Genomic DNA, 25,523 nt, shown 5'->3' on the forward strand with positions numbered 1-25,523 from the left:
CCTTTTCATATAATTATTCTTAGGATATTATGAGTAACATTTAATTCAAGTTACAGTGAAAATCTGTGACTGCAGCCTATTTGAGACTGTGGTTGATTTTACTGTTTGTGGCCTCAAACTGGGAATCTGCCAGAATATAAGAGTGAGTTCAGGGCCTAGTGTACATAATAACAGTTTGTATTTAGACATATATATATATATTCACAGTAATTATTCATTACAAATTTATTGGTTGTGTATTTGTTCGATTTTAAACTTGTTTTTCAGAAGTAACACCTCTCTTTCTATGTTCTTCTCTCCAATGACAAGTGAGCTATTCTAGACTCTTCTCAACTATTCTCTATTCTCTTTGTTTACTCTTTACAGTGTCAATGCTTTCGCTCCTTAGGCCACAAAGCTCCTCTCTTGCCTTGTGACTCCATGTTTGCTGTTATAAACTCTGTAAACATGGAACCTCATCACCCGGTTGAAATAATCTTCACAGTCCTTTAATGTTCGTACTTTTCTTTTATTAGAAAAAATCTTTACACTTTTACAGACAAGATTTGAAACACTTAAAGGGCATAAACAGATGAGTAGAAAATGCATCTAAAAGCACAAAGTCATCAACGTTGTCTATGAAGCTCCTGATATGTGTCACAGCTGCTATAACGCTTCATGTTTGTGTTGCACTTCAGACTTGGAGAGGTTATTTTAATACTAATTTACTTTATTCCATATAAAAATATAGTTTTAGATGCAAGACTCTTAAGAGCAGATGAAGAATGTGCACGCGTCGTGTGTGTTCTCGACCTCCAGCTGTTGCATAATGTTTGTGTCTCTGTCGGACGTGTGAGCAGCTGAGCCGGTCAGCGGGACATCATTCGCACAAACTCTGAAAACACAAAGAAACAGGGAGGAAGATGAGGACGAGGGTTGTTTTTTAATGAGGTCTCATACACGCAAAGAGATTTCCCTCTTACCCTCAAAGTCCACCAGACCGTCTCCGTTGAGGTCGACATCTTGGAGGATCTCGTTGATCTCCCGGTTGGTCACCTGTTCTCCCATCAGCTTCTTCATGGCCTCGCGCAGCTCCAATAGACTGATCTGGCCGTCACCGTTGGAGTCGAACTGGAAACAAAGAGAAGCATGAAACAGGATTACGCAAAAAAGTACTGAACTATTTTTGTGAAACGCGGTGGAAGGGGTGGGGTCCGAGGAAGAACCCATTGAATTCACTTTTTTGAACGTTGTGAGAAAGAGTGTGTGCAACTTGATTAAATTTAAGGGCCCTGCGGGAGTTATGTGCTGTATTGCGTGGCATAGTGTGTTTATACCATCAAACTAAATACACCAGGGAAATGCATCAGTTTGCTTTCTGGGCTTTCAGTTGTTTCTCCTGGAATGATCTCGGTTAAAGCTGAAAAAGGTTATTTTGATTTTGCCTATGGCGGGAAACTTGACAGCCTCGTATGCAATATTGCTTCCTCGACGTTCTCATATGACTCAGATTCATAACATATGTTTTGTCGTATAGCAGAAAAACCAGAGGAGTTGATCCAAAGGCCTCGATGCACCGAGAGCTAGTTGTATTTAACAGAATGTAAATCCTGACCTCTCTGAATGCGTCTCGCAGTTCCTTGACTCCAATCATGTCTGCCGTCTCTGCCAGCATCTTAGGTCCCATCAGCTCCACAAAGTCTTCAAAGTCCACTTTAGCCCCACCTACAGGACACACACGCACACAAACACACACAAAGTCAAAACTAAGAACATTATGAAAACTGAACTGAAGTGCTTTAGCAGCAAACACAGGTGAGGAAATTCTGTTATAAAAATCATGCAGGTAGTTTTTAATTTTTTAAGTTCCATGAGTTTGATCGTTCTTGTTCTGTTTTGTTTTCCTCTCTTCTATTATTTTCTGTTCTTGCTCTGTCGTGTCTTCCACTGTTACGCTCTTATCGTCTGTTTCTTATCGTTCTGTTTCTGATCTGCCGTCTTCTTCTCGGTTTCTGTGCCGTTCTTGTTTTGTTCCCGCTCTTTTCTCTTCTATTTTCTTGTGATTTGTTGTTGTTATTGTCGTGTTGTGGTGTCAGGCTTCTCTTCCACTCACTGATCATCTGGCTCAGCTCGATGAGCTCCATCTCTGTGGGCATGAATCCCATGGCCCTCATGCACTCGCCCAGGTCCTTGTGACTGATGTAGCCCTTTTTGTTCTTGTCGTACTCCTCAAACGCCTCACGCAGCTCTGGATAGAAAAACACACAGTGATATGTTCAGAGGGGATCCGTCCCATTGAGCCACAGTGTGATGTGCTGTAGATAAAAGAACTCACCATCAATCTCCTCTGGTCTCAGCTCTCGGTCCTGTCAGAGGGAGAACATCCACACATTAACCTCTCACCGTAAAAGACTCACAAACTGGAAATATTTGATTCTGCACACAGAAGTAAACACTGATTAAACTCATCATTACAGCAACACTGAGCAACACAACCATCTACACACACATTCACCACGACACAAGAGCACATTGAACCGGGAAGAAATGAAACACAAACACAAGACTCAAGTGATCAAAACAACACCAGGAAATATGAAACAAATATTATTATATTATTTAATTATCATTTATTTTCATTATTCAAGAAATATGAATAATGATTGAGAAATGCTATTAAAAATATGTTTTCAGTTACGTGTGACAGAAGTCATGGAGTCAGACCAGAGTCTGGATCATGAGTTGAGAATGTTTAAGAAGTGATTGTTTATTATTATTCCAGTCGGGGTTTTACAATTCATTCTCATTTGACCTGATGAGGAGACGAGATGCTGATTTAGTGCAGTGTTATATCAAAGGTGTCCACTAAGCTGCATCAGACAAACCAGTAATGAAAAACTTTTAAAATCTAAATCTATGTGGATTAGATTGTGAAACACAGTTTGATATATATAGAAATTCACGTAGTATAAATCACCAGTGGGAACCAGATTATTTAAGGGTGGTTGCCAGGCAACCAACATTTAGAGATTAGGAGATCTAGGTGGTTTAGTTAGAGAAACCCTCGGACACGTGTCCGCTGGGCAGACACACATTTACTGTATCTCCACAGATGCACATGGCACTCAAGCTCTGCACAAAGCCGGCCCATACACACTCACACAATGGAACTGATTCAGTACAAAATTAAGATAAAAGCTTTACAGAATATAGAACATATATAGGACAAATCCTCTGAGATCATTTCATTTACTGTGGCTGCTGTGATGAAAATAATCTTTTTTTCAAATGAAAAAACTAAAAACACCTCGAGTTCAAAGTGAATTCTAAGAGGGCATCCTATAATGTGCTTTATAAATTGATTATGAACATTGAAAAGAGGTGTGATCTATGACACTGGTCAAACAAATCCCATCATGCTTAAGGCATTGCATTGCTTATGTAATGTTATTGTCTTGGATGTTTAGGAAATGGAAACTACAGAAGTATATTATTATTTAGGTAAGGTGATATTAGAACTGAATATACTTTCACCAGGAGGGGTGAAAATGAAAAAAAGCGTATTTCTCCCTCTGACCATTATATGTGTACTGTATATTCATTTGTCAATTAGAAATAAGATCTCTGTCGTTCTATGTGGTAAAAGTATCTAATCCTCATTATCTATCAGTCTATGAGATGGATGATGCATCCCCACTTCTTCTTGTTGTAGAAATATAAAGCCATAATCTCCCGGCTACGGATGCAGCCATCCTGCGTTTAAGGCGCGCTGCAAAGGGGGCGGGTCGGAATCGAACCTGTAGCCTCTACAGGAAGACTCATGCCTCCATATGTGGGAGATACATTAGTCCTCCTTCAAAGATGGAAACCATCTTTATGAAAAATGCATACATTTATACCATAACATAAATTATGTCCTATCTGCTAACATGAAGAAGGCGGGATTTATGACTTATATTGCAGCAAGCCATCGGGGGGGGGATCACTTTTGGGGATCTGTGAGACTCTGTATACATATCTATAAGCAGTCTATGCTTTTTACATATTACATAATGCAACTACAGCACACTGACTGTCAAGCAGTGAACCAAGAGGCTTCAGGGGCCCTTTCTGTCCCCCTGAGGGGACATCTAATGGGTTCTAAATGCAGCCCCGTCCTCCACATCACCTTGTGCAACACATTTTAAGAGCACGACTCCACTAAGCCAGTCAATAGTTTTCCATGGAACTGATCGATCGACCTCTTTGGGCATGTGTGGTGGGTGACAAGAGATTTGGTCTTCTGACCCTGAGGGAGGGATGACACAGTTTAGGGAGGCTCAACCACGATGTGGGGAGGAAAATGAATCGCAATGACCGGGGAAAGAAAAGATGCACTGGGGTTGTGTGAGTTTCACAGTGTGCACACTTTGTGTCTTTTCTTTTACATACGAGCATCTGAGAAAAGCCCTGTTTGAGGAAGATGCAGGCCGGGCCCACAATGTTGTGCAGCATGTTGCAGTTCTTCACCAGAGCACCGAAAGGATCCTTGAACGGCTTATCCTCCACGTCCTGATCCACCTCCTCCTCTCCCTCTGGCTGCGGACCCTGCTGGCCCACTGCCCCCACTTTGTCCTGCTGGGACCCCTCCATTACCCCCTTCAGAGACAGACCAGGTTGTTAACCACTCTCACTGACAGACACACGCTGCCTCTGGGACTGCTGTCTTCACACATAGAAAGAAAAACAATCCTATCTTTTAAGGAACAGGGTTAAGACCCTCTGTTTTCCCGCCGTGCACACATTAGATAGAATTTGTCCGTAAGCCTGCGTTACATAAGCTGCTTATTATTTCAAGGCAATCCACTCACATCAGATATTATCCTTGCTGCGAAAAACCATCTTGATCTCAGCGTTTTCCTTCTTTGTCCGTCCTGCTGTGGTCTCACAACAGCAACATCACTGAGTTCATTCTGCTAAGTGTCATCATACTATCACAGCTACACACATCATTACAGACCTCTGAGCGCGTGAACTTTAGTGCAACTACGAAGGAGACAGTGTATACGAGAAAGTTCAAAACAAACTATTCTAAGTTCAATAATAATAATAATAATAATAATAATAATATCTTATCTTATAAACAAGTATTAGATAAAAGCAAGGTGACCAGTGAGATTGGGTAATTTTTCGAAATAAACAGTTTCAAAGGTCAAGAATGAACTTTCATGCTCAGAGTTGCACAGTCTTTTAGTTAGTTTATTTAGTAAGTTAATTATTATATTTTATAGAATCTATAGGGTACATTTTTTGACCGTATCTTGAGTTAATAAGAATATGAGCAGATATATACAAGCATTTCTTTCTTGCATGAGCATTTTCAGTAGAGTAAAAACTGTTTGTTTATAGACATTGAGTCTATATCATGTATACTTATTTTAAAATGTATGACAATGACTGATTGATAAAAAATCTATAAATCAAATCAAATGTTCAAATGATTTCTTTAAATATAGATGAATTATCCATAGACATAAATTAGCATTTTCTTCAGCTACTACAAACTCTAAAGACTGTTGAGACTTGGTTTACACTGTTGAACAATGTGTGATGATGACTTGATTATTTCCCTCAATGTAAATGATCATCCATCTACGTCTACAGTGAGACGACTGCAATAGAAGCACGACGCTCCAGTCACTCTAACACCGACGAGAGGAAGAAGAGTTCTTACCTTCTTCATTTTATCTTTCATGGATGGATTGGTGCAGTTGCCCATCACCAACCTTCACTTAAAATCTCACCCTGGTCCTTCCTCTCTCTCTATCACACACTTTGTCCTCTTCTTATTTGTCACTTTTTATTTCTCCCTCCTCCTTTTTTCATCTGCCTTGTCTCTTTTGGCTTCAGAGGTCCAGCTCCCGCTCAAGCTGAGAAGTTTTATTCGACATTTCTGGGAGTTCCCGTGATGCTGCTCGTCACATCCGCCGCCACAGAGAGGAAAACCAGCTCTAATCCACGCACCAGAGATCCTGAGGAACTCCACTCATCGCTACAGATGATCCAACGTCAGGACAAACGAAAGCAGCACGAGACGGAACCACCTGAAGAAGCTCCACTGAGACCAGGTCAGTCTGCGTCTCTTCACTGCTGCAGCATCACTGTCTCTTCTCCCCTCACACTGACCAACACTTATAATCCCCACCCTCTCTCTCCTCCCTCTAAAGCCCCCCCCCCCCCCCCCCCCCCCCCCCCTCTCTCGCCTCGCCTCCTCTCTATCGCTCACATGTTGCAGCAGGGCTCAAATGACTTCATCTACAGTGCAAAGAGTTTTAGGGAGTGGGAGTTAAGAGGACATCAACACACAGGGATTAATCCCTGCCATTCTTAGATTAAAGAGGAAGATAGGGTGATAAAAAAGAAAAGCAGGAAAGGGATACAATGAGTGGGTGGAAGAGAAGAATCAAAAAGGAGGAGAGAGTGTGCTGTGGCCTGCAATTGTGTCACTGTGTTGGCCGCCAGAGAAGTCAGTTCCTTTCACAACAGAAGACACAAAAAGCGGGACACAGATAGAAAAATGTTGCTCTATATACAGCTTAGTGCCACCAACTACCTGCATCACATGTAATGGTCTATTGCTCATACCTATTTGTGGTGGGGAAGAATCCTCACTGTGGGAGAACATAGTGTGCGTCAGTGCTGAGTGCATCCCCAGCCTCCTCCAATCAGCCGTGCTATATAAGGCACCTGAAAGCCTCTGTCTGTCTCTCTGCTGGTTGCTGGTTATACGGGTATATGGTGGAAGTGACTCTCTACCCGGCCTACCAGGCTCCTTTACTGTGGCGTGCACACTCGATTCACTGCCTCCAGCCTGCAGGTGCCCTGTTGTCCTGGCTGTTTGAAAGACATGCCAGTACTAGAGGTGGTTGTGTGTTTTGATGCAGATGTGTAGATTATGGTTGTATTCCTAATTTCTATATTTCCCTAGCTGGGAGGCTAGGCTCTCCGGGTGAGGTCCCCACGTAACGCATGTGAGTAGGAGAACTAGGAGAGTGTTGGGTGCGCCTTTGGTGCTGTGACTGGGTAACTGGTGGCACATCTGGGCACTCCTCTGGTTAGGCTGCCTTTCCACATCTGGCCTCAGCTCACATCTTCCATTCTTTCCCTTTATTTGTAAAAGATTTGTTACGAGGATTTAAGAGTAACATAGTAAAATTAAAATGTGATTCTGTTTGCAGCAAAAAATAATTTTGCCTGTTTGATTCTCCCTTTAAGGTCCAGACCATATTATGTGAAGTAGTCAATAAAATATTCACTGTGATAAAAAAAAGTCGACATTTCATCCTTAGTTTAGTGTGAAGTGCGTGGTGGTCAAAGTAGAATGAAGTCGTTGTGTTCCTTAGTTTCTCAGATAAACAGTGTTTGCGTTTGTTTCCCACGAAATGTTTTCACTGTTCAGATTCTTTTAAAACCTCAAATTAATGAAAAGAACGGACTCATCACAGAAAGAGACGTTACGCAAGACGCTCAGACAGAGTCTCTGTCCCTGGTGTCAGAGTCGTCTGGGGTCACGCTCAGCAGGAGTCCGAGGTGGTCTAAGTCCTCGCTGGATAGATGAATAAATACTAAAAAAAGGGAGACCAATAAAATCACACGTCGGGGTTAGGAGTGCAGTGATAAGTGATCGGCTGAGCTTAAACAAAGCATCTGTCAACAAATCCCTCCAAAAGCAGATTGGTTATTTTGCTTCCTAGAGTACACCCATATGGAGAGTACAGCTTGTGTGTATCCAATGTCCAACTGGCACACACACTCGTGTAAGTACTGTTGGATATGAAGGTCTATAATATGATGTACAGTAGAGATACACGGACACTAGAAATCATAATGTTTGGGAGGAGATTTTCCCTTTAAAGTGGCACGGTGGTGCAGTGGTTACCCCTGTTCCATCGGGGACAGGATGTTTGGTTGGAATCCGGGTTCATCCCGGTCCTTGCTGTGTGGAGTTTGCATGTTCTCCCTGTGTTTGTACGGCTCCTCGCTGGGAACTCTGGCTTCTTCCCACAGACCCAAGACTTGCAGATCACAGTTTGGGTTCATCTGAGTCTATAAATTGATCGTAGGTGATGATTTGAGTGTAAATGTCGGTTTGGCTCTGTGATCCACTGGCGACTTGTCCAGGGTGTTCCCCTGCATCCCGCCCCAATGTCAGCTGGGATTGGCTGCAGCTCCCTCATGACCCTCAAAGGACAAGTGGGGTAGACGATGGATTACTGGTTTACTGTGTCAGCATGATTTAATCATGTGTGAAGTGTGTTGAAATGTTTTGTGAATAAATGTTTGACTTCAATAAAATTTTCATTTTCTATACAAAAAATATTGTTCCTCACTTCAGACATCTGTGAAGTAATGCAATTCGTTTTTTTAAACTCGCTGTGGGGACATTGACTTACTGCAGTTGCAGCATAGACCTGCAGGGACTTATTCGTTTGGCCTCTTGGGGCAGCAGAAACAAGTTGAAGACACCAGAGTGACGTTTCAGCTTTAGAGTTGATGCATGACCTGGGCTCTCACTCTTTACACACACACACACACACACACACAAACACACACACACACACACACACACACACACACACACACACACACACACACACACATTACATTGACTTTTATTGATTTCAAAGAGACTTTTCTAACCCTTAACCTGACCTTGAAATGTCTACATACTTTAAGAGATGCAACAGAACTAAAAGAAGGGTGACAAAGATGTTAATCAAGATTACGACGACACAGACCTGTGAAAAGATTGAATCAGAAAAGTAAAAGGAGGAGTCCCAATGTCAAAGAACAAAGATCAAAAGTGGCTCTCCTTTCAGCCTAGTCAGTCTCTTGTAATGTGCAGCAGTCACCACCAGAGGCCACTTCAGGACAGCTCTAATAACTGGGGTTTTGTGCGACAGATGCTGCAGTGAGGACCTCGGACTGATTCAACCTCTCTATTTAGCAGAACTTCTGAACGGATTGAGCCTTCAGTGCCTGGCGTGCAGCTTAAGAGCAACCACTGTAAATGAAATGCTACCGGGAAAAAGTTCTTAAGCAGGAACCGTCTGTTTGAGATGAGAAACTCTTAATTGTGAGTGATCTCGCTGTATCGCAGTACGAGCTCAATCTCTTCTAAACCATCTAATCCTCAAGCAAAATATGAAGATGACTTTTACTCCCAGATTACTGCCATATTCAGTTTATGACACCCACTATCTACTTTGTCAGTTTTCTGCTCCACAGGATAGTTTAATTAAATAAACTTGAAAATAATGTCATACTTATATATAAAACAATGTACTTTTAGAAGATTTTATTTTTATTTTGCTATTGTTTACACTGAAGCTCTTTGGAACTCTTCCAGAAAACTCTTTCACAACTGAATAAAGACTCTTGAAAAAATTTTCACATCTGAAATATGATGAGAGGCCAGCAAAGGATTACGTCAGTGAACCTATGTGTTTGTATTTGTAGAAGCACCATTCTTCTTTCATCGAACACTCAAAGAACCAGTCCCATTCTCCCATTCACCCATCGCTTCTATATGCGCTGCCTTTCCTGTCACCCACCATTCACACTTTATCAGCACAAACAGAGGAGCAGGGGATTAGCATCAAGCTTATATTTAGCAGTAGTGTTGTATCAGATTATACATAGATGTGTTTCTTGTATTCTACCGTTCGTGTTCGTAGTCCACTGCCAAAGCAACTTTAATTAAAACCTCACTAATAAATACGAATTAAGATCCTTCTGAAATGGTGTTAATTTTGGCAGCTATTTTTGATTTAGTCTTAGTCTTAGTCTTTTGACGAAAATGCATATTAGTTTTAGTCACCTTTAGTCATTTTTATCCTTTTTAGTTTTAGTCTAGTTTTAGTCTACGAAAACGAATTACATTTTAGTCTAGTTTTAGTCACATTTAGTAGCCACATTAAACTCCTTTTCTTCCCTTCTCAGGCCCAGGGACCCTGTGTTTTGTCTAAAAACTGCATAATAGTCTAGCTTGCAGTACTTAGGTTGTCCATTAGATATCCCTACCAGCATAGCAACCTTTACTTTCAAAAGAGTAATTTTGCCCCCTCTTCCGCCAAATAAAATTTGTCTGGAGCCGCAAAACATATTTGATAACAAAGCTAATAAAGTTTAATATAAAGTTATACAATACTAAACTATAGTTTGTTGCATTTACGAAATTATAGAACGACAATAAAGAAAACTCTTGACATTTTATTGCTATTTGTACCTGTTACAACAAAGGAAAACACAGAACACTTATGAAGAGAAGAAAATACACAGGCAAGTGTGACCTACTTTGAAATAAATTAAACACAGAACTTTGTAGGGCTATTTGAATAAGAAGTACCCTATTTTGAAATAAATAAAAACATATAGCTGCAGCCTAATAGCTTAAAAATATATATTTAGTTTTAAATGTGAAAACAAAAAGTGAGAGCAGGTCAGGCTGGAGACGGACACAGAAACTGAAGCTCGGTACAAACCAACTGCAGCTTCTGCTCTGATCAAGAAGCTGCTGCGCTGATCTCTGAGCAGCTGAGACCAGAGAAACTCGGTGTTTTCACTGTTTCCATAGTTAGGAAGCAGCTTCACATGGACGAGCTCTGGTCTTGTGTCTCTGAGCGAGTGAGCGGGGCGGGGGGCGGAGCATCGGGACCGGTGAGCTATCTGGGGCGCACACACACACACAGACAGACACACTCACTCGCCCGCTCCTGATACTTCATGACGGCCTGATACGATGATGTTTAAATAAATTATTGTGACTTAGTCAACCACCAACATTTTCGTCTCGTCTCGTCAACGAAAGTTAAAACAGATTTAGTCATAGTTTTTATTTTCAAAGATCCCTTTTCGTTACGTCTTCGTCTCGTCTTCGTCATGGAAAAAAGATCGTTAACGAATATTTTTCGTCATCGTTTTCGTCAACGAAATTAACACTGGTTTGTGTTCCAGATGTATAGTGAAGAACTATCAGCTTCATACAAAACAACCAGATGAGCTCCACATCAGCAACTTCATGTTTTCAACAAAACTGACACCAGCACTACATGAATAACTCATGACACAACTGATACCATTAAGCCTGATTCATTACCTGCTTGATTCGGTCTCTTGCTGTGTGTCTATGCACACAGACACACACACTCACAGACACACACTGAGGCTTACGTTACTGGGTTTCGGTTTTGATTGTCTCCAGGTATCAGCATTGGATGACAGTGATTGTGCTTGTGTGTGCGTGTGTGCGTGTGTGTGTGTGTGTGTGTGTGTGTGTGTGTGTGTGCGGATATGGTGTCACATTGTCCAGTAACAAGAGCTCTCACTCAGAGAAAGATTAGAGCAGGTCAGATAGATGGAGGGTGGAATGAAGGAAGGAGAGAAGGAAGGAAATGTCACATTTAGAAATAATAGTATTTAAGCCTTTTACTTCCTTAGTAATACTAGTATTTCTTAATTTCCTAAATATAATGGGATTTGATTGGAGGCTCATTTCGAATGAATCACCATCAGTTCATGTAACTGAGCGTGAAGCGCGTGTTCAGAGCAAGTGGATATGCAACAAAGTGAAATCTGCCCCAGACAACACATACACAATGTAAAGTTTAAAGATTCAAGTTTAAAGATTCATATTGGCCACTTTCAGAGGTTTATGTTATTAGAAACATGTATATGATTTGCCTATTCTATATATTATGATTAATATATATAACTTTAATCTATACTAAATATAATTATAAATCAATGACATCATTTTAAATTAAATAATTCATGAGTCTTTAAACTGTCAGTTTCACTCGTTCGGTGTGGAGGCCGAGGGTTTGTGCTTATGCCACATGTTCACAGTCTATGACTCGTGTGTTACACACAAGCTTCACACAACAACAGACCCTGAAAGACCCTCGAGTGAAACAAGACTAATCTCCTCTTCTGCCTCGACTCCTCTCTCCCACTCACTCACTCTTATTTTGGATCACTTACATCACAGCTGACATCACGTTTATTTTCTCTTTACATTGATTTCCTGTTTCTAACTGCGATCATCGTCATCATCATCATCATGACCATCATCATCATCACCCCCTCCAGAGTTTGCTGACGTGGTCAGGTGGATGGGAGTCGGTGTGTGTGTGTGTGTGTGTGTGTGGGGGGGGGGGGGGGGGGGGGGGGGGGGGGGGGAGAGCATGTGATTGTGTGAGGTTTTTACTTCTGTGTAATCTCTTTTGATCTCATTTTCATACACACAAACACAAACACAAACACACACACCACTTTGTCACACCACATGTCTGCCCCCCCGAGGGTGACAGATGCTGTAACAGTGTGGCCTTACCATGCCGTGTTGCGTGTCCCTGCTTAACATGTGAATTATGGGATGTGACTCGATACCGAGCTGATACACTGGCTGCACAGATAGGGTGCTGGCCGACCATGGCCATATCTGTTACGGATTACACTTAATGTTTCCAAAAGTAAAGGAGCTTAAAATCCGCTCAAACACACACCATCTCTGTCCTTGTAGCTTTATCCCTGATGGGGTGCAGCTCCCGCTATTACCGGTAGGAGGAGGGGGGGTCAAGGCAGAATGATGAATGGTTGTTTAGCTTTATGACAATGTGACGTGTCAGATGACATACGTCAGGGGGGAGCTGCAGCACAGCCAGGCGTTCAGTCTGAACGGGAGGTCTAGGGTTTCAGCTCTGGCGAGACATTCAATCAGCTGGAGAACTTGATGCAGCACAGACACACAAACACACACACACAAACACACACACACACACACACACACACACACACACACACACACACACACACACACACACACACACACACCTAGACACTCAGACACTCAGACACTCAGACACTCGCATGCACTATCCAGAAATGCCCACAGATGAACCCCTGACTCCCTCACTCTGCCGCAGGTGGCTCCTACCTGTCCAAACACAGAGTCCACCATGGGCAGCAGGTCGACGGGCTCCGCCACCTCCTCTTTCTCCCGCTCGCCCCTCTGTCGACCCTCCATCATCTCCTCCAGCCTCTCCTCCAGCGACTCCCCGTCCTCTGCCGTCTTGGCGAACTGAAGGACCCGACTGGATCTCTGAGGGCGGGCAGGCTGAGGAGGAGCAGCATGATCTCCTCCACCGCCTGCTCCTCCTTGCTCGTTGGTCCGTTTCCTCTGCTTCTGCATCTTCTTCTTGATGGCGGCCTGCACCTGAGGGGGGTCGGAGGGGTAGAGTGGGTTCAGTCTCACACACGTCATGATCCGTCCTGTTCAGCTCTGCTGAGTCGACCACACACACAAATTCTGGGGCTGCACCATTAACTCGCTCACGTTTAACTCATTTAACACAATTTATATCTCATGTTGTTTACTCTGTAAACACTGTTTATGTGTTTTTTTTTACTTTTAACTTATCTCATATTTTCTTATCTTACCTTATTAAATGTTATCTTATTACATCGTATTTTATGTTATGTCTTCTCATCTTATAACATCACAACTAATGGACACACCGTTTTTGTACATATGTGCACAAAGATGCAAAATGAAGTGTTGAGTGGTTCAGACGTCTTGGTATGAAAACCTTCTGTGTCTACTTGAGAATTCACTGTGACCCTTTAAAACTGTTTATCTAAATGACCTTCTCTATAAAAATACCCAAAGCCCGGGATGCTTCATGGACGAGCTTCTGATATCTAAATGCAGTTTAAGATGCATTTTTTTTTTATCAAGACTTAAATAGACTTCCTTAGTCATAAAGGGGCATTTGCAATAATATCATTCTTCTCACAACCTTAACTCCTGCACAAAACCTAAAATATGTATATTAACACGACAGCTTGACAGGTAAAATAACACACATGAATACTTTGCACAGACTAACACACACAAATGCACAACAATATAATACATATTGCCAGAGAAACACACACACACACACACTCACCTGTTTTGCGCTCCTCTCTTGTGGGGCGCTCATCGCTGCAGGACCGCCTCCTGTGGCGGACGACTCTCTTTTGATCATGAACATCTCGGTGACACAGGCGCAGGCAGACTCTCTCTCTTTCCCTCGCTCTACCTCCCCCTCCCTCACCCTCACACACTCTCTCTTCCCTGCTCCTCTCCTCACTCTTCTGCAGAAGCTGCCTTTATTGTTTTTTTGCTTTATGCACTAAAATGTCCCAACATGGATCTGTCAAATTCTCTGAAAAGGGACTTTAAATGATGCACAGTGCAGTGGCAGTCTCTCCTTTGTTCCAGGTTTAAAAAGTTGAAAAGAATGAATGAAAAACAAATAATATTAATAATTCTTCAAATAATTCTTCCAGTGAACAGCTCCTGTGTCCTCCTGTCTGTTGCTCGCTGCTCTCAGTCCTGGTCCGTTTTCCTCAGTGATGCACGGTGCATCTGTCTGTACTGTATGTCTCTCTGCTGTGGCGCAGGTGAGGAAGGTTTTTAACATTAGCTGATGTCTTGGCTCTGGGCTTATATTCCTGCACCTCTGACCCCGGAGGCATATCGCCTGGTCATTTACGTGACACTCAATACCCCCTGAACTTTACCTCACTTGCATTATCCACCTATAACACGTCGTCCCTCCCTTCTCAACCTCCTTCCCTCCATCACAGGTTTTAACTACCTTTCCTGGTGCCGGTGTATGTTTCATCCTTTACGCAAGACACTTTTGAGTCAAACTGTTTTTCTGTCGTGTCTCTTCTTTTCCACCTTCGTCCCTGTTGCCTCTTTCCCACCCTCATCACTCTCACTGTAAATCCCCTGTCATATCTGGAGCCTTTGTTGTAACACAAATTGGATTTTTGTCAGAGGTGGCCGGGTCAGGTATTTGTTTAGTGACATGAAGAGAGGGAGAGAGACAGAGAGAGAGAGGGACTCAGCAGCGACATGTGTGATGATGAAAGACTATTTTGTGTAGCTGCACATCACCTCTGTGTTGTCCTGCGTGCATAATCTCATCCAGGAAGCATGACTGAGCACACACAGGTGTCGCCACCGAGCTCTATTTTCAGATACCAATGTTAACGCAAGCGTGTGAACATGATAATGTGGTTTTCATGTCTCTACAACAGCCCTTATAGCTTTGTGGCTTTTATGTAAAAACAACTTACATCTCACTTTTCAATGTAGAACATCTCTCACCAATTTGTCTCTACCTCCGATGGAAGATGTGGATGTTTGGAGCTGATGAGACATTTCTCCTCTTGCTCTGTTCTGCTCGTTCCTGAAATATCCCTTCTACTTTCTCTCCTGTTATTTCACATCAAACATTCGTCTTCCAAACTGAAACCCTGATGGAGACTGTTCTCCACAGTTGGGGGATGACATACGGCTTGACCTCCCTCCAGCTCCCGATGAGGTCTCCATCATTCTTTTCAACGCCACCTTTCAACTGCCTCTCCATCTCTCTCTTCGGCCCCCTCTCCTCATCGACTATTGATCAGAGGGGAGAGACAGATCCTTTAGCGGAGGCAGAAAAGAGATCCGTTTCCGGAACCAAAAAGCAAAGCCGGGTTAAAAATAGTGTTTGGACTATTCTGGGAGCCGCTCAGTCATCTGAGGGAGGAGAGATGGAGGATGAAGAGGATGAAAGAGAGAAATGAGCGATGAGGGATGGAAAAAAATGGATTTTCTTTAAAAAAAAGTGGCAAAAACTTTTCTGCCTCTTTCTCCTGCGACCTGTCTTTCACTGTGACACTTCCTGAAACCGATCATGGAAGGGTCCCAGTGACAGAAGGGGCGGCCGCTCCACAGTAATGTAGAAGTGAGGGCTTGAGTTACCTCCATGTTGATCAAGCCGCAATAATATCTAATTACCGATCAGGACAGTTAGAGGAGAGAAGGCCTGGACCGATTCCTTAATTAAACTGGTTAATTTATGGGCAGATGACTCACAGATTAAGCTTCACTGATAACAGATACATCTATTTAGGTCAGACCGATTCTCATTACTTATTTGTTCGTAATAGAAGTCACCGATTCTGCTCGACTGGTACAAGGAGCACTCATTAACCTGAAGCTTAACTGCCAAGTGAAGGAGGAACAGCAGCCGATGTGATGTATCCATGACGGGTAAACACCAAACTCAACACCCAGAGTGGAGCCACAGATAATCAGCTGATTAGAAGAAGCAGGTAATTACAACTGGAGAGCACGACATCCCGCGATGTTCAGGTTTTGTGTGAAACTACGTTTTTCTTTAAATCTGTGGTCCTAACGTGTGACTTGTGTTGTATTATGTTGTAAAAAATATAAAATATGGGGAATCGCCTAGCATCTGAATAGTTATGATCCCAGCAGGCTGTTTGATTTGTGTGTTCTTGATGCAAACAAATTCCATACCTGCACACTTGTATCAGCCTCACCTACTTCATGACTATGGTGCGATACATCACTTACCAGAGGTTATCCAAATAACATCTTTTAGATCTGGATAGGCATGTTTGTCCTGCAGGAGATTCAGCCACTCCTGGTCTCTCTCTCTCTTCTTTACGTATCAGTGCTCTACCGTTTTGGAGGTTTTTTTCCTCGTCTGAATTGAGGGCACTAGGATTGTTGTATGTTGTACAAAGCACAAGGAGGTCGTCCTAGGCCCTGTCCATTTGTTTGTAAACAAGATTACACAAAAACTCTGGATTACCATGACACTTGTTGGCACGATGTGTTATGTGTCGAGGAAGAACCCATTAAAGGTTGCTCACTGGTTTCCAAAGGAATTATTCATGGATCGTGAGGAAAATAAATCAGGCACATTAAGAGGAGGGATATTTATGAGTGTGTGTAATTCGGTTGAAAAATAATCCTGTATAACTACTTCAGATTTTTCTCCTCTCATAAAAGCTTTGGTCAGGCTGAGTTTATCCTCTGCATGGTTCATGAGAGCAGCTCTGAGTTGTACATTCTAGCGACCGCTGAGCGGCAGTTATAGTTAGTTAGGGGCGCCCTCTGGTGGAATCAACTGTACTAACAACAACTTCAGCAGGACATTTAATCACTTTATTAAACTCTTAGGTCAGATACCTGCACAGTGTTTATTCTGATCTTAACGTGGATGTGACGCAAACCAGAGAACGTATATGTAAATGACACGTTAGAGGTGTAGTGTTGGACACGTGTGACTGGCTGAGAGGTCAGAGGTGTCAATGGAAAGGAAGTAAAGTCAGAATTTGTATAAATCTGCGATACACAACATTGCTTTGGATGTACACGTAATAACAAGTATAACACAAGATATATAAAAAGAACAATAAGATATGATGTTTTTATGTCATTTGAAAAAACATGCAGTAAGATATTTTAGCAAAATTCATTAATACAAATCAAGTCATTGATTAAATTCTTAAAATGAATACATGTCACATATTTTCCATATTCTGGACCGATACAAAATATTAAAGGAAAAATAATAAGTGGAAATAGTTTCTTATTGTAAACAAATTCCTTGAAAAGACCAAAGCCAGACATGTGTGAATGTTTCCCTTAGTTAAAGTTGACGTTCTGTTATGTCAGATGAGATGTTAAACCTTCTTTATGCCACACCTGAGCGAGAGAGAGAGAGAGAGCCTGGACTCTGTAGGTTGGTCGTGTGTGGTGACATCTTTGGGTCCCCCCCCATCCAGGATGTAACCTTTTCTCTGGTTGGCTGTCAAACCCCATTAATTTTCTACTGAAGCCAATTATGAGAAAAATTGCAAAAACCACAGCCACAACTATATATAGATCCATTAAAAAGGGGCGGCGTGGCCTAGGGTGTAGAGTGGTCGTTCTCCAGCAAGATACTGAACCCCTAAATGGCCCCTCATAAAATGTTGAGTGTACTAATTGTAAGTCGCTTTGGAAAAAAGTGTCAGCCAAATGAAGTGGAATGTAAAAAAAAAAAAAAAAAAATAGTCAAATGAATTCCCCCCCAACAGCTGGACACTGCAATTTTAGCAATGTTTTTTCAAAAAGGAGGAAATGACACATTTATTTAGGACTATTTTCATCTGTGGATTAATACACATTAGGTGCTTAAGTGAGTATTTATGGCAGCAGCAGAGTGTGAGGGGGATTTACTCAAAATAAAACAACCGTGTATGTGTGTATGTTTGTGTGTGTTTGTGGATGTGCGTGTATATGTTTGTGTTAGTGAGATCCAGAGCAACAGTGTGGCTCACTCCTAAGGGTGAGGATATAAATAGGTCAAATGAACAGGGAATGAGCTGCATCAGGTTTTCTTTCCATGTTGAATAAATTCATTGTTGCTTTTTCCTCATTTCATTGGAACTTGTCGACAATAAGAAACTGTTGAATATTTCCAGCCATGTCCTCATTTGTCTTATCTTTAACTTGTTCCATCTTAATCATAGTAACACAATCACCTGCATGTTAATCATCACAACATCATTCGTTCAGCTGAATCTTTATAACAAGGCAGATGTCTGAAAGTCCATCTGACTTCATCTGCTGCTGATCTCTTTATGCATTTTCATTCCGAGTCTGTTGGGTCCTATGATAGAAAAGAGTGTTTATCCCCAGTGTGGCGTTACTATAGTGAGAGGCTCCCAATTGTATCCGTTGATAATCGGCCAGGGGTTAAAATATGGGAAAACCGGCTCGCTGAATTTGGCATCATAGAAGGTGAAGAGGTGGCTCATGTCTTCCGCGTCGTAAAACGCCACTTCCCCTCGACCGTAGTCCAGATAGACCCCCACCCTCCTGGGGGGTTTGGAGGGGTACAACAAGCTGTCCTCTGAGTCGGTGCACGCTTCGTACTCACAGGTGCCGTCACCGTTGTCCCTCAGGACGAGGGTCCAGAACCCGTCGTCGGGGCAGAGGCTGATCTCCTCCTTCCTGTTGACCGAGGCGGTGGCCACACCGAGGCCCCACGCAGTCTTGGGGCCCACCTCCACCTCCCAGTAGTGTCTGCCAGTGGAGAAGGCTTCGGAGCCCAGGACGATGTTGTAGCGGGTGAAGCGCTCCGGGTTGTTGGGCAGGTTGGGCTGGATCTGGCCAACCTGGACGTTGGTGCAACACTCGGAAACCCACAAGCAGGGGTAGGCTGTGTCCGGGTTGAGGGTCACCGCTGTGACTGCTGAGAGGGCGACAGTAAAGAAATGGAGAAAATGAAGCTACAGGGATTTGATTGTGGAGGATGACCTGAGAAGGACTCTTCCGACAGTGACCTTCAACAAGATATTGAAAGCCAACCTGCTCAATTGCAGTAAGACGAGCTCGATAAGAGCGCCAGGTACATGGATACAGATCAAATATAAATGAAATAGTGCGTCAACATAGAAAACTCTGATGTTATTCCAGAGATTCATTCAATCCGGTTCTTCTGTCTCTTGTTACTTCATCAATAACACCTGAAGTGTTACTAGGTAATTTACGCTCTTTAATTGAAAGACGATACATTGACCTTCTACATGTAAGCAAATTAAATAAATGAAAGAGTTCACTCTTTTCCCACTGAGTTGCCTTGAAACATAAAACATTAAAAATGTTATGTTTAATTAATAAAATATAAAAAATTCAAACAATATCCAAAACCCAAACACACACACACACACACACACACACACACACACAAAGCCTGTTAAAACAACGGTGCAGCTGTTTCTGTGGCACTGGAGTCGCTTTCACGTCTGAGAAAATTACGTCTAAGTGCATGTTTGTAAAAAAGCTTCCATAACAAACTAGGCGTGGTTGGAAAGTCATGTGTGTTCACTCGACTCTGAGGTGAAACAAAAGATGCTATTGTGGAGAATGACCCAGTGTTTTCGCAGCTCAACCAACACAAAGGAATAATTGCTGCATCAACTTTGATCGTTCTGTTTTTTATTTCTACCTCTTTTTGTGTGTGTGTAGGTGTGTGTGTGCATGCGTGTGTGTGTGTGCATGCGTGTGTGTGTGTGTGTGTATCTACCTGGCCGAAAAATGGAGCTCATCTTCCTCCAGGTCCTGTACTGCAGAGGACCCAGAAACTCTCCTGACTCCAGATCCACACCCACCTCTGGAGGGCGCTCGAACAAACTCTCAGCCCTGAGAGACGGTCAAAAAGAAAAAAGCCAGCAACCATGACAACCAGAAGGAAAGACACACTAAAGATCATCTATCATCATCACATACAAGAAATACACACAAGAAGAAAATAGGGCTTTGTATTTGTCTGTAGTCATTTCACAGCTGTCAAGCAAGTGTTAAATATATACAATTTAATTAAAGTCCCAAAATGATAGAAGGTATTAACACTATGGTTTTTTATACAGACCAATGTGAACAGTTGCGGGGGATCAATGATGACATTTACTATAATAATCATAATCACGATTTCATCAGTTGTCCATCAGCTCGTGTTTTCATCACCTACAAACTAAGAAAGGTTGTTTTGGGGGCAGCCTTGGCTCAGGGGACAGAGCGAGTTGACGGTGGTTCGATCCCCGTCTACCTCATTCTGTATGCTCAAGTGTCATGGCCATAGATGCACTGTATGAAAGATTGTGTAAGTGAGTGAATGGCAAAACTCTATTGTAGAGCAAGTGGTCATCAGGACTAGAAAGTGCTATTTAAAAACAGACCATTCAGCCTTTTGTGTCCTTCATATCTACATAGATGCGTCCTCTTCAACAGAGACACTTTGTTGTTGCATCACCATGTTCCTACAGTAGGAGCCCAAAGGGCCTCTCATGTTTTTATGTTTCAGGGTCTCTGCAGGTTCTCCCACACGCTTGGAAGGGGAGGGGTAGGGGGGACAGGTTAGTTGCAGTCTGCAACCTCACCACTAGATGCCACTAAATCCTACACACCGGTCCTTTATTATAAATGTACAGCATATTGAGGGTGGTCTTCATTCATTCATCAAGTTTATAAATTTGCTTTAAACAGAAAAAAGGCTGAGATAAATCCCTAAACCACAATCACTTGGTTTCAATGAGACTTGAAACCATGTCCCTGTGACTGTCATGAAGAGAACAGACAGAGATAACTCAGAGATTAAATGATCTTGTTATGATGATACTCACCCTCCAATGAAATCTTTTATTCCCTGAAAAAGAGCAGATCACAACAGGCCTGTGATTAACAAACACTTCAGTCTCTGCAGAAATATGCAGATAAGATCTCTGACACTATAAGTATATATTAGTCTTTGGTATCCCCCCCCCCCCCCCCCCCCCCCCTGTTTCTTGACAATGCTCCATTCATTCGTCTCCTCCTCCTCTCACCTTGAGCTGCTCTGGGCTCTCCTCCTCCGTCATTTTGACGCGAAGCTGATCGGCCGTGCTCTCCAGCTCGCTGATTTGCTCCGTCGCTTGAGTGAGCGCCTCCTCCAGCTGGCTGAGCTTCTCCTCTTTCTGCTTCTGCAGCTTCTCCTTTATGCGCTCCTCCTCCTCCAGGAGAAACTCCCTGAGGCGGCCAAACTCTGCAGAGACCAGGTCCTCCAGATCTGACGCGCGCTCCTGGCACACAGGGAGGACCGCGGTCAACAAAAACTAATTGCTTTTCAGGAAATACTCATTGTTTCTTATTTCTGTGAAATGTCCTTTTTAACAACAATTTGTGTAAACATTCAATCAACCATTCAAGAATAACAAAGTACATGTATTTGTTTACATTTTTTAATAGTTTTAATCATCTGTACATTTCTTTTACTTTGTTTTGGGGTACTTTTCACTTTTACTCCACTTATCAGTAAATATCTGTCCCTTGTACTACACTCATTTATTTACAATGCAGTGTTAGCAGCATTCTTATTAATATGACAGAGGCTCTGCTATTATTGTATTAAACAAAAACATACAGTACAGTGGGCACAGTTAATATTTTAGTAGTGCTACATAAGGGAATAGACTCGACATGTATTACACTTTTGAAAGTATATTTAAAAGCAAGTAATTACATATTTAACTCAAGCATAGATCTTTATGTGGTACTTTTAATTTGACATTGTTCTTCCACTACCATTGCTAAAAACATAAAAATAGTTTAAAGGTGTGTTCCGAATCACACAGTATTAAGTATTTTACAGTGGCTGTTTGTCTCGAATGAATCATGCCACTAAATAAGTATTATATAGAGCAAATGTCATTCCTCTGGATGTGGCAAACAAACTGAACTCGCATATGTCACCATCACGTAACAAACACACACAAGCAGGGTGAGAAGTTTGCAGGAAAAGACAAATTGACAAACTTCCTCTGAACCTCGCTCACCCACATCCTGTCGTATACCGGCAGAGACGCAGAGAAGTGAAAATGTGTGAGTGGGCAAATTAACTGGGTCAAGCTGTCAGAGAGGAAAACATACAGACTGAGAGAAAGAGGACACGCACAGACATGTAGTTATTTGCTAGAGCTGAAACATTCCACTTTGGGCTCAAATCGCTGCCTAACACGCACACACACACACACACACACACACACACACACACACACACACACACACACACACACACACACACACACTTTAAGTAAAGGCTGAAGTGCTACCAGGCCTAATTTCCGTCTGCTGTTATCTCTCTCTGTGAGGGTGTGTAGCATCTACTCGTTTGAGTGTATGTGTGCATGTGTATTCTTGTGTGACCGCCCCTGTCAAAAATGTGAACGTGAAAAAAGATCCAAGGACGTGTGAGATTTCTAAGAACCACCTGCTACATTTCAGAAGCAGACCTCAAGCATTTGCAAAACCTGAGAATCTCCACGTCTGACGCACGAGTCGCTGAGTAACAACCTGTTGTGTCACCAGAGGTCATAACTCAGAGTCATCCCCAGTCATTCACTGGTAGAGGTGGAGAAAAGCAGGTGAACGTTGCCTAGCTATACTGGTTCTATCACAACACACACCCACACACGCGCACACATAAACACACACACACTAGGTATTTATAGCTTAGATTGAACTGAAGATATTTTCTTTCTTTCTGTCTTTATAAGGTAATAACACACATACACACAGCCTTTGAAACCAGCTGTACAGTGAACCACAAACTTTGGTCCCCATGGGGACACCTGGTTGTGACAGGGTCAGTGTTTACACTGGAAAAGGTCCTAAAGAGGTTACAAAAATGAGAACACACACAAAAAAACACATGTACATGCAAATGCATGAATATACTGTATGTTTGTGTGTGTGTATTAATTGTATTTATGGATTATGTTCAAGATATAGTCTTTCTTTCTCAGAGAATAACACACACGCACAGACACACACATACACACACACTTGTTGGTACCTTTATGATGAGGATCTTTTCATTGGTCTGTTGTTGGAAGAGCGTGGCCTCCTCTGTCTGTAGCTGGACACTCTCCAGAGCCACAGACAGTTTATCCTGTTGTGAGCAGAAGAAATAGACAATCACATGTGAAACCGGGTTTAAAAGTGAACTCAGTAAACTAGATTATACTTGAACGAGGAGTTAATTTGATCTGTGGCGCTCTGAACAACAACAACAACATCATCTTTAATGGGACTCATATGATTCTGACCCCGGCTGACTGGGACTTCACCGCCCTGTGAAACAAGTCAAAGAGACAGAGAGGCCTCACACAGTGTGTGGTGATGGACAGCTGCAGGTCTCACAGTGTGGGGAAGTTTTCAGAGTTCACACTGACCCACTGAATTCCTCAAAAACAGAAAAATGCGGCAAGGCTGCTCTAAAAAACAGGCAGTCTGCTCTAAAAAACAACTTCCATGTCATACATCGCGCTCAGTGAACGTGACATCCACTAACACCAAAGCACTGGTGGTTTTTAATAGATGCAAATATTCAATCAAGTCAAGAGGAAACTGCTTTTCTGATTTGACAAACTTGAGCAACATTTGACACAAGGACAAGAAAGTTACATGAATGACCAATCACTCCTTTCTAACATGTGCAGCCATCACTTCATCTGAGAAAGTGGTCTGGTGTAAGGTTATATTGGTTCACAGACTCGGAAGGTGGCATTTCCTGTGTGAGACACCTTGGATTTAAAGTGTGACAAGAGGAACTGAGAGAAACGTGTCCCTGAGACAGAGGCCTACCTTGTAGTTTTCGAAGGCCTCAGTAATGGGGATGACATTGTGGGTCTTGTGGTCCCGGGACATGCCGCACACCAGGCAGATGGGGAGCTGGTCGTCCTCGCAGTACAGCTTCAGCTTCTCCTCATGCTCCTCGCACATATCCATGCCCAGCCGCGGCCAGTGCCCGGTGGAGGAGGCCACGCTGCTCATGCTGGACCCGGGCTCCCGCTCCTCCGGCTCCTCCAGGGCGCCCTCCTGGTCCCACCCGGGGATCCCCGCGGCCGTGTCCATGGCGCTGGCTCTGCGCACACTGTCCACGACGTTGCACAGGAGCGAGTTGGGCCGCAGCTTACGCGAGCACGACTTTCTGCACTTGGGACAGCTCCACTGCTCGTCCGCCTTGGCCTCCCAGCACTGGATGATGCACACCTGGCAGAAGTGGTGTCCGCAGTCGAGGATCACCGGGTCCCGGAACAGCTCCAAACACACCGGGCAGGTCAGCTCCGACTGGAGTTCGTCAAGCGCGTTGGGATCCGCCATTCTGTGCAGAGCGCATAGTCCTGAGATTAGAGGAAAAACAACAAGGTCTGATGGCAGCGGAGGACAAGTAAAGACTAGACCGCGGCTCTTCCGTTCTCACTGAGAGAGGGAGTGGTCTGAGGCTGACAGCAGAGACGGAAGAGACGGAGGACGAGGAGCCACCTGTCTGCGGAGCGCGCTGCAGCTCCGTGCCAGGACGCACGGTGTGCGCGCGGAGCCAAACCCACTCTGTGGGAAACAGAGCAACCAAAACTCGACAGGCGGTCACAGCTGTTTGGTCACAGTTGTTTTGGGCGGCTGAGGCTCAGATGGTAACGCTGGTCGTTCTCTCTAAATGGTTGTGGGTTCGATTCCTGGTTCCTCCAGCCCTGAATTTGGACAAGACACTGATCCACCAAATGTTCCTGACGGCTTTGCCAACTGTGTATGGATGTTTGGGCGAATATCACTGGTATTGGCGAAATTGAAGAAGTGCTAGATAAATATCATCATAATAAAGAAACCCAGAGAGCGCTATAGCATTATTAACGTTCACCCTCGTTAATGAAACGACTTAATTAAAAATAAGGAGAACACCAATAAGCACCGAATGAAATGAATACGTTTGGGGCCACGGCTGATAACAATGTTAGGCACTAAAACATTTCCTACATTATATATATCAACCAAAATCTGTGTGAGAATAAATGGGAACAATTCCTCGGACGTCGATATCGAATCCTGAGAAATGCAATTGAGGCCTGATATTAATTTCCCCTCGGGGATGAATAAAGTAATAATCTATCTATCTATCTATATTTCAACTACTGTATAAACAAAACGAAAACACAGCCAACTTTATAGAACTTGTGTTGAGAAAATAAACACACCCTGTATTTTTTTTCTGATAAAAAATTTCATATTAGCAAACATAAATGTTGACACGGATCCTATCTGCCCATTTTTTTATCAGCCCTCTTTATAA

General features: G+C 42.9%; 2 protein-coding genes across 3 annotated transcripts; both read right to left on the bottom strand.

Annotated features, from left to right (window-relative positions):
- Window positions 1–566: 566 nt before the first annotated feature.
- On the bottom strand, window positions 567–14,054 carry cabp2b (calcium binding protein 2b). 2 transcript variants are annotated; one of them, XM_053429036.1, is made up of 7 exons: window positions 13,971–14,054; window positions 12,956–13,234; window positions 2,315–2,345; window positions 2,093–2,227; window positions 1,595–1,704; window positions 963–1,110; window positions 567–874 (listed from the first exon to the last, which is right to left on the bottom strand). In XM_053429036.1, exons 1-7 carry the CDS (start codon window positions 14,052–14,054, stop codon window positions 849–851), a joined length of 813 nt encoding a protein of 270 aa, XP_053285011.1. In that variant the 3' UTR covers window positions 567–848. The 2 variants fall into 2 exon arrangements, with proteins under 2 accessions (XP_053285011.1, XP_053285012.1); XM_053429037.1 differs by lacking the exons at window positions 12,956–13,234; window positions 13,971–14,054 and adding an exon at window positions 5,693–6,127.
- Window positions 14,055–17,021: 2,967 nt separating this feature from the next.
- Window positions 17,022–24,743, bottom strand: LOC128446260 (nuclear factor 7, brain). The gene is made up of 6 exons (XM_053429263.1): window positions 24,041–24,743; window positions 23,250–23,345; window positions 21,244–21,477; window positions 21,043–21,065; window positions 19,947–20,062; window positions 17,022–19,112 (listed from the first exon to the last, which is right to left on the bottom strand). The coding sequence occupies exons 1-6, from the start codon at window positions 24,557–24,559 to the stop codon at window positions 18,547–18,549; spliced, it is 1,554 nt and encodes a 517-aa protein (XP_053285238.1). The 5' UTR covers window positions 24,560–24,743; the 3' UTR covers window positions 17,022–18,546.
- Window positions 24,744–25,523: the final 780 nt, after the last annotated feature.

Source organism: Pleuronectes platessa, chromosome 8 (assembly GCF_947347685.1).
Source record: "Pleuronectes platessa chromosome 8, fPlePla1.1, whole genome shotgun sequence".
In the NCBI taxonomy this organism is placed as follows: domain Eukaryota; kingdom Metazoa; phylum Chordata; class Actinopteri; order Pleuronectiformes; family Pleuronectidae; genus Pleuronectes; species Pleuronectes platessa.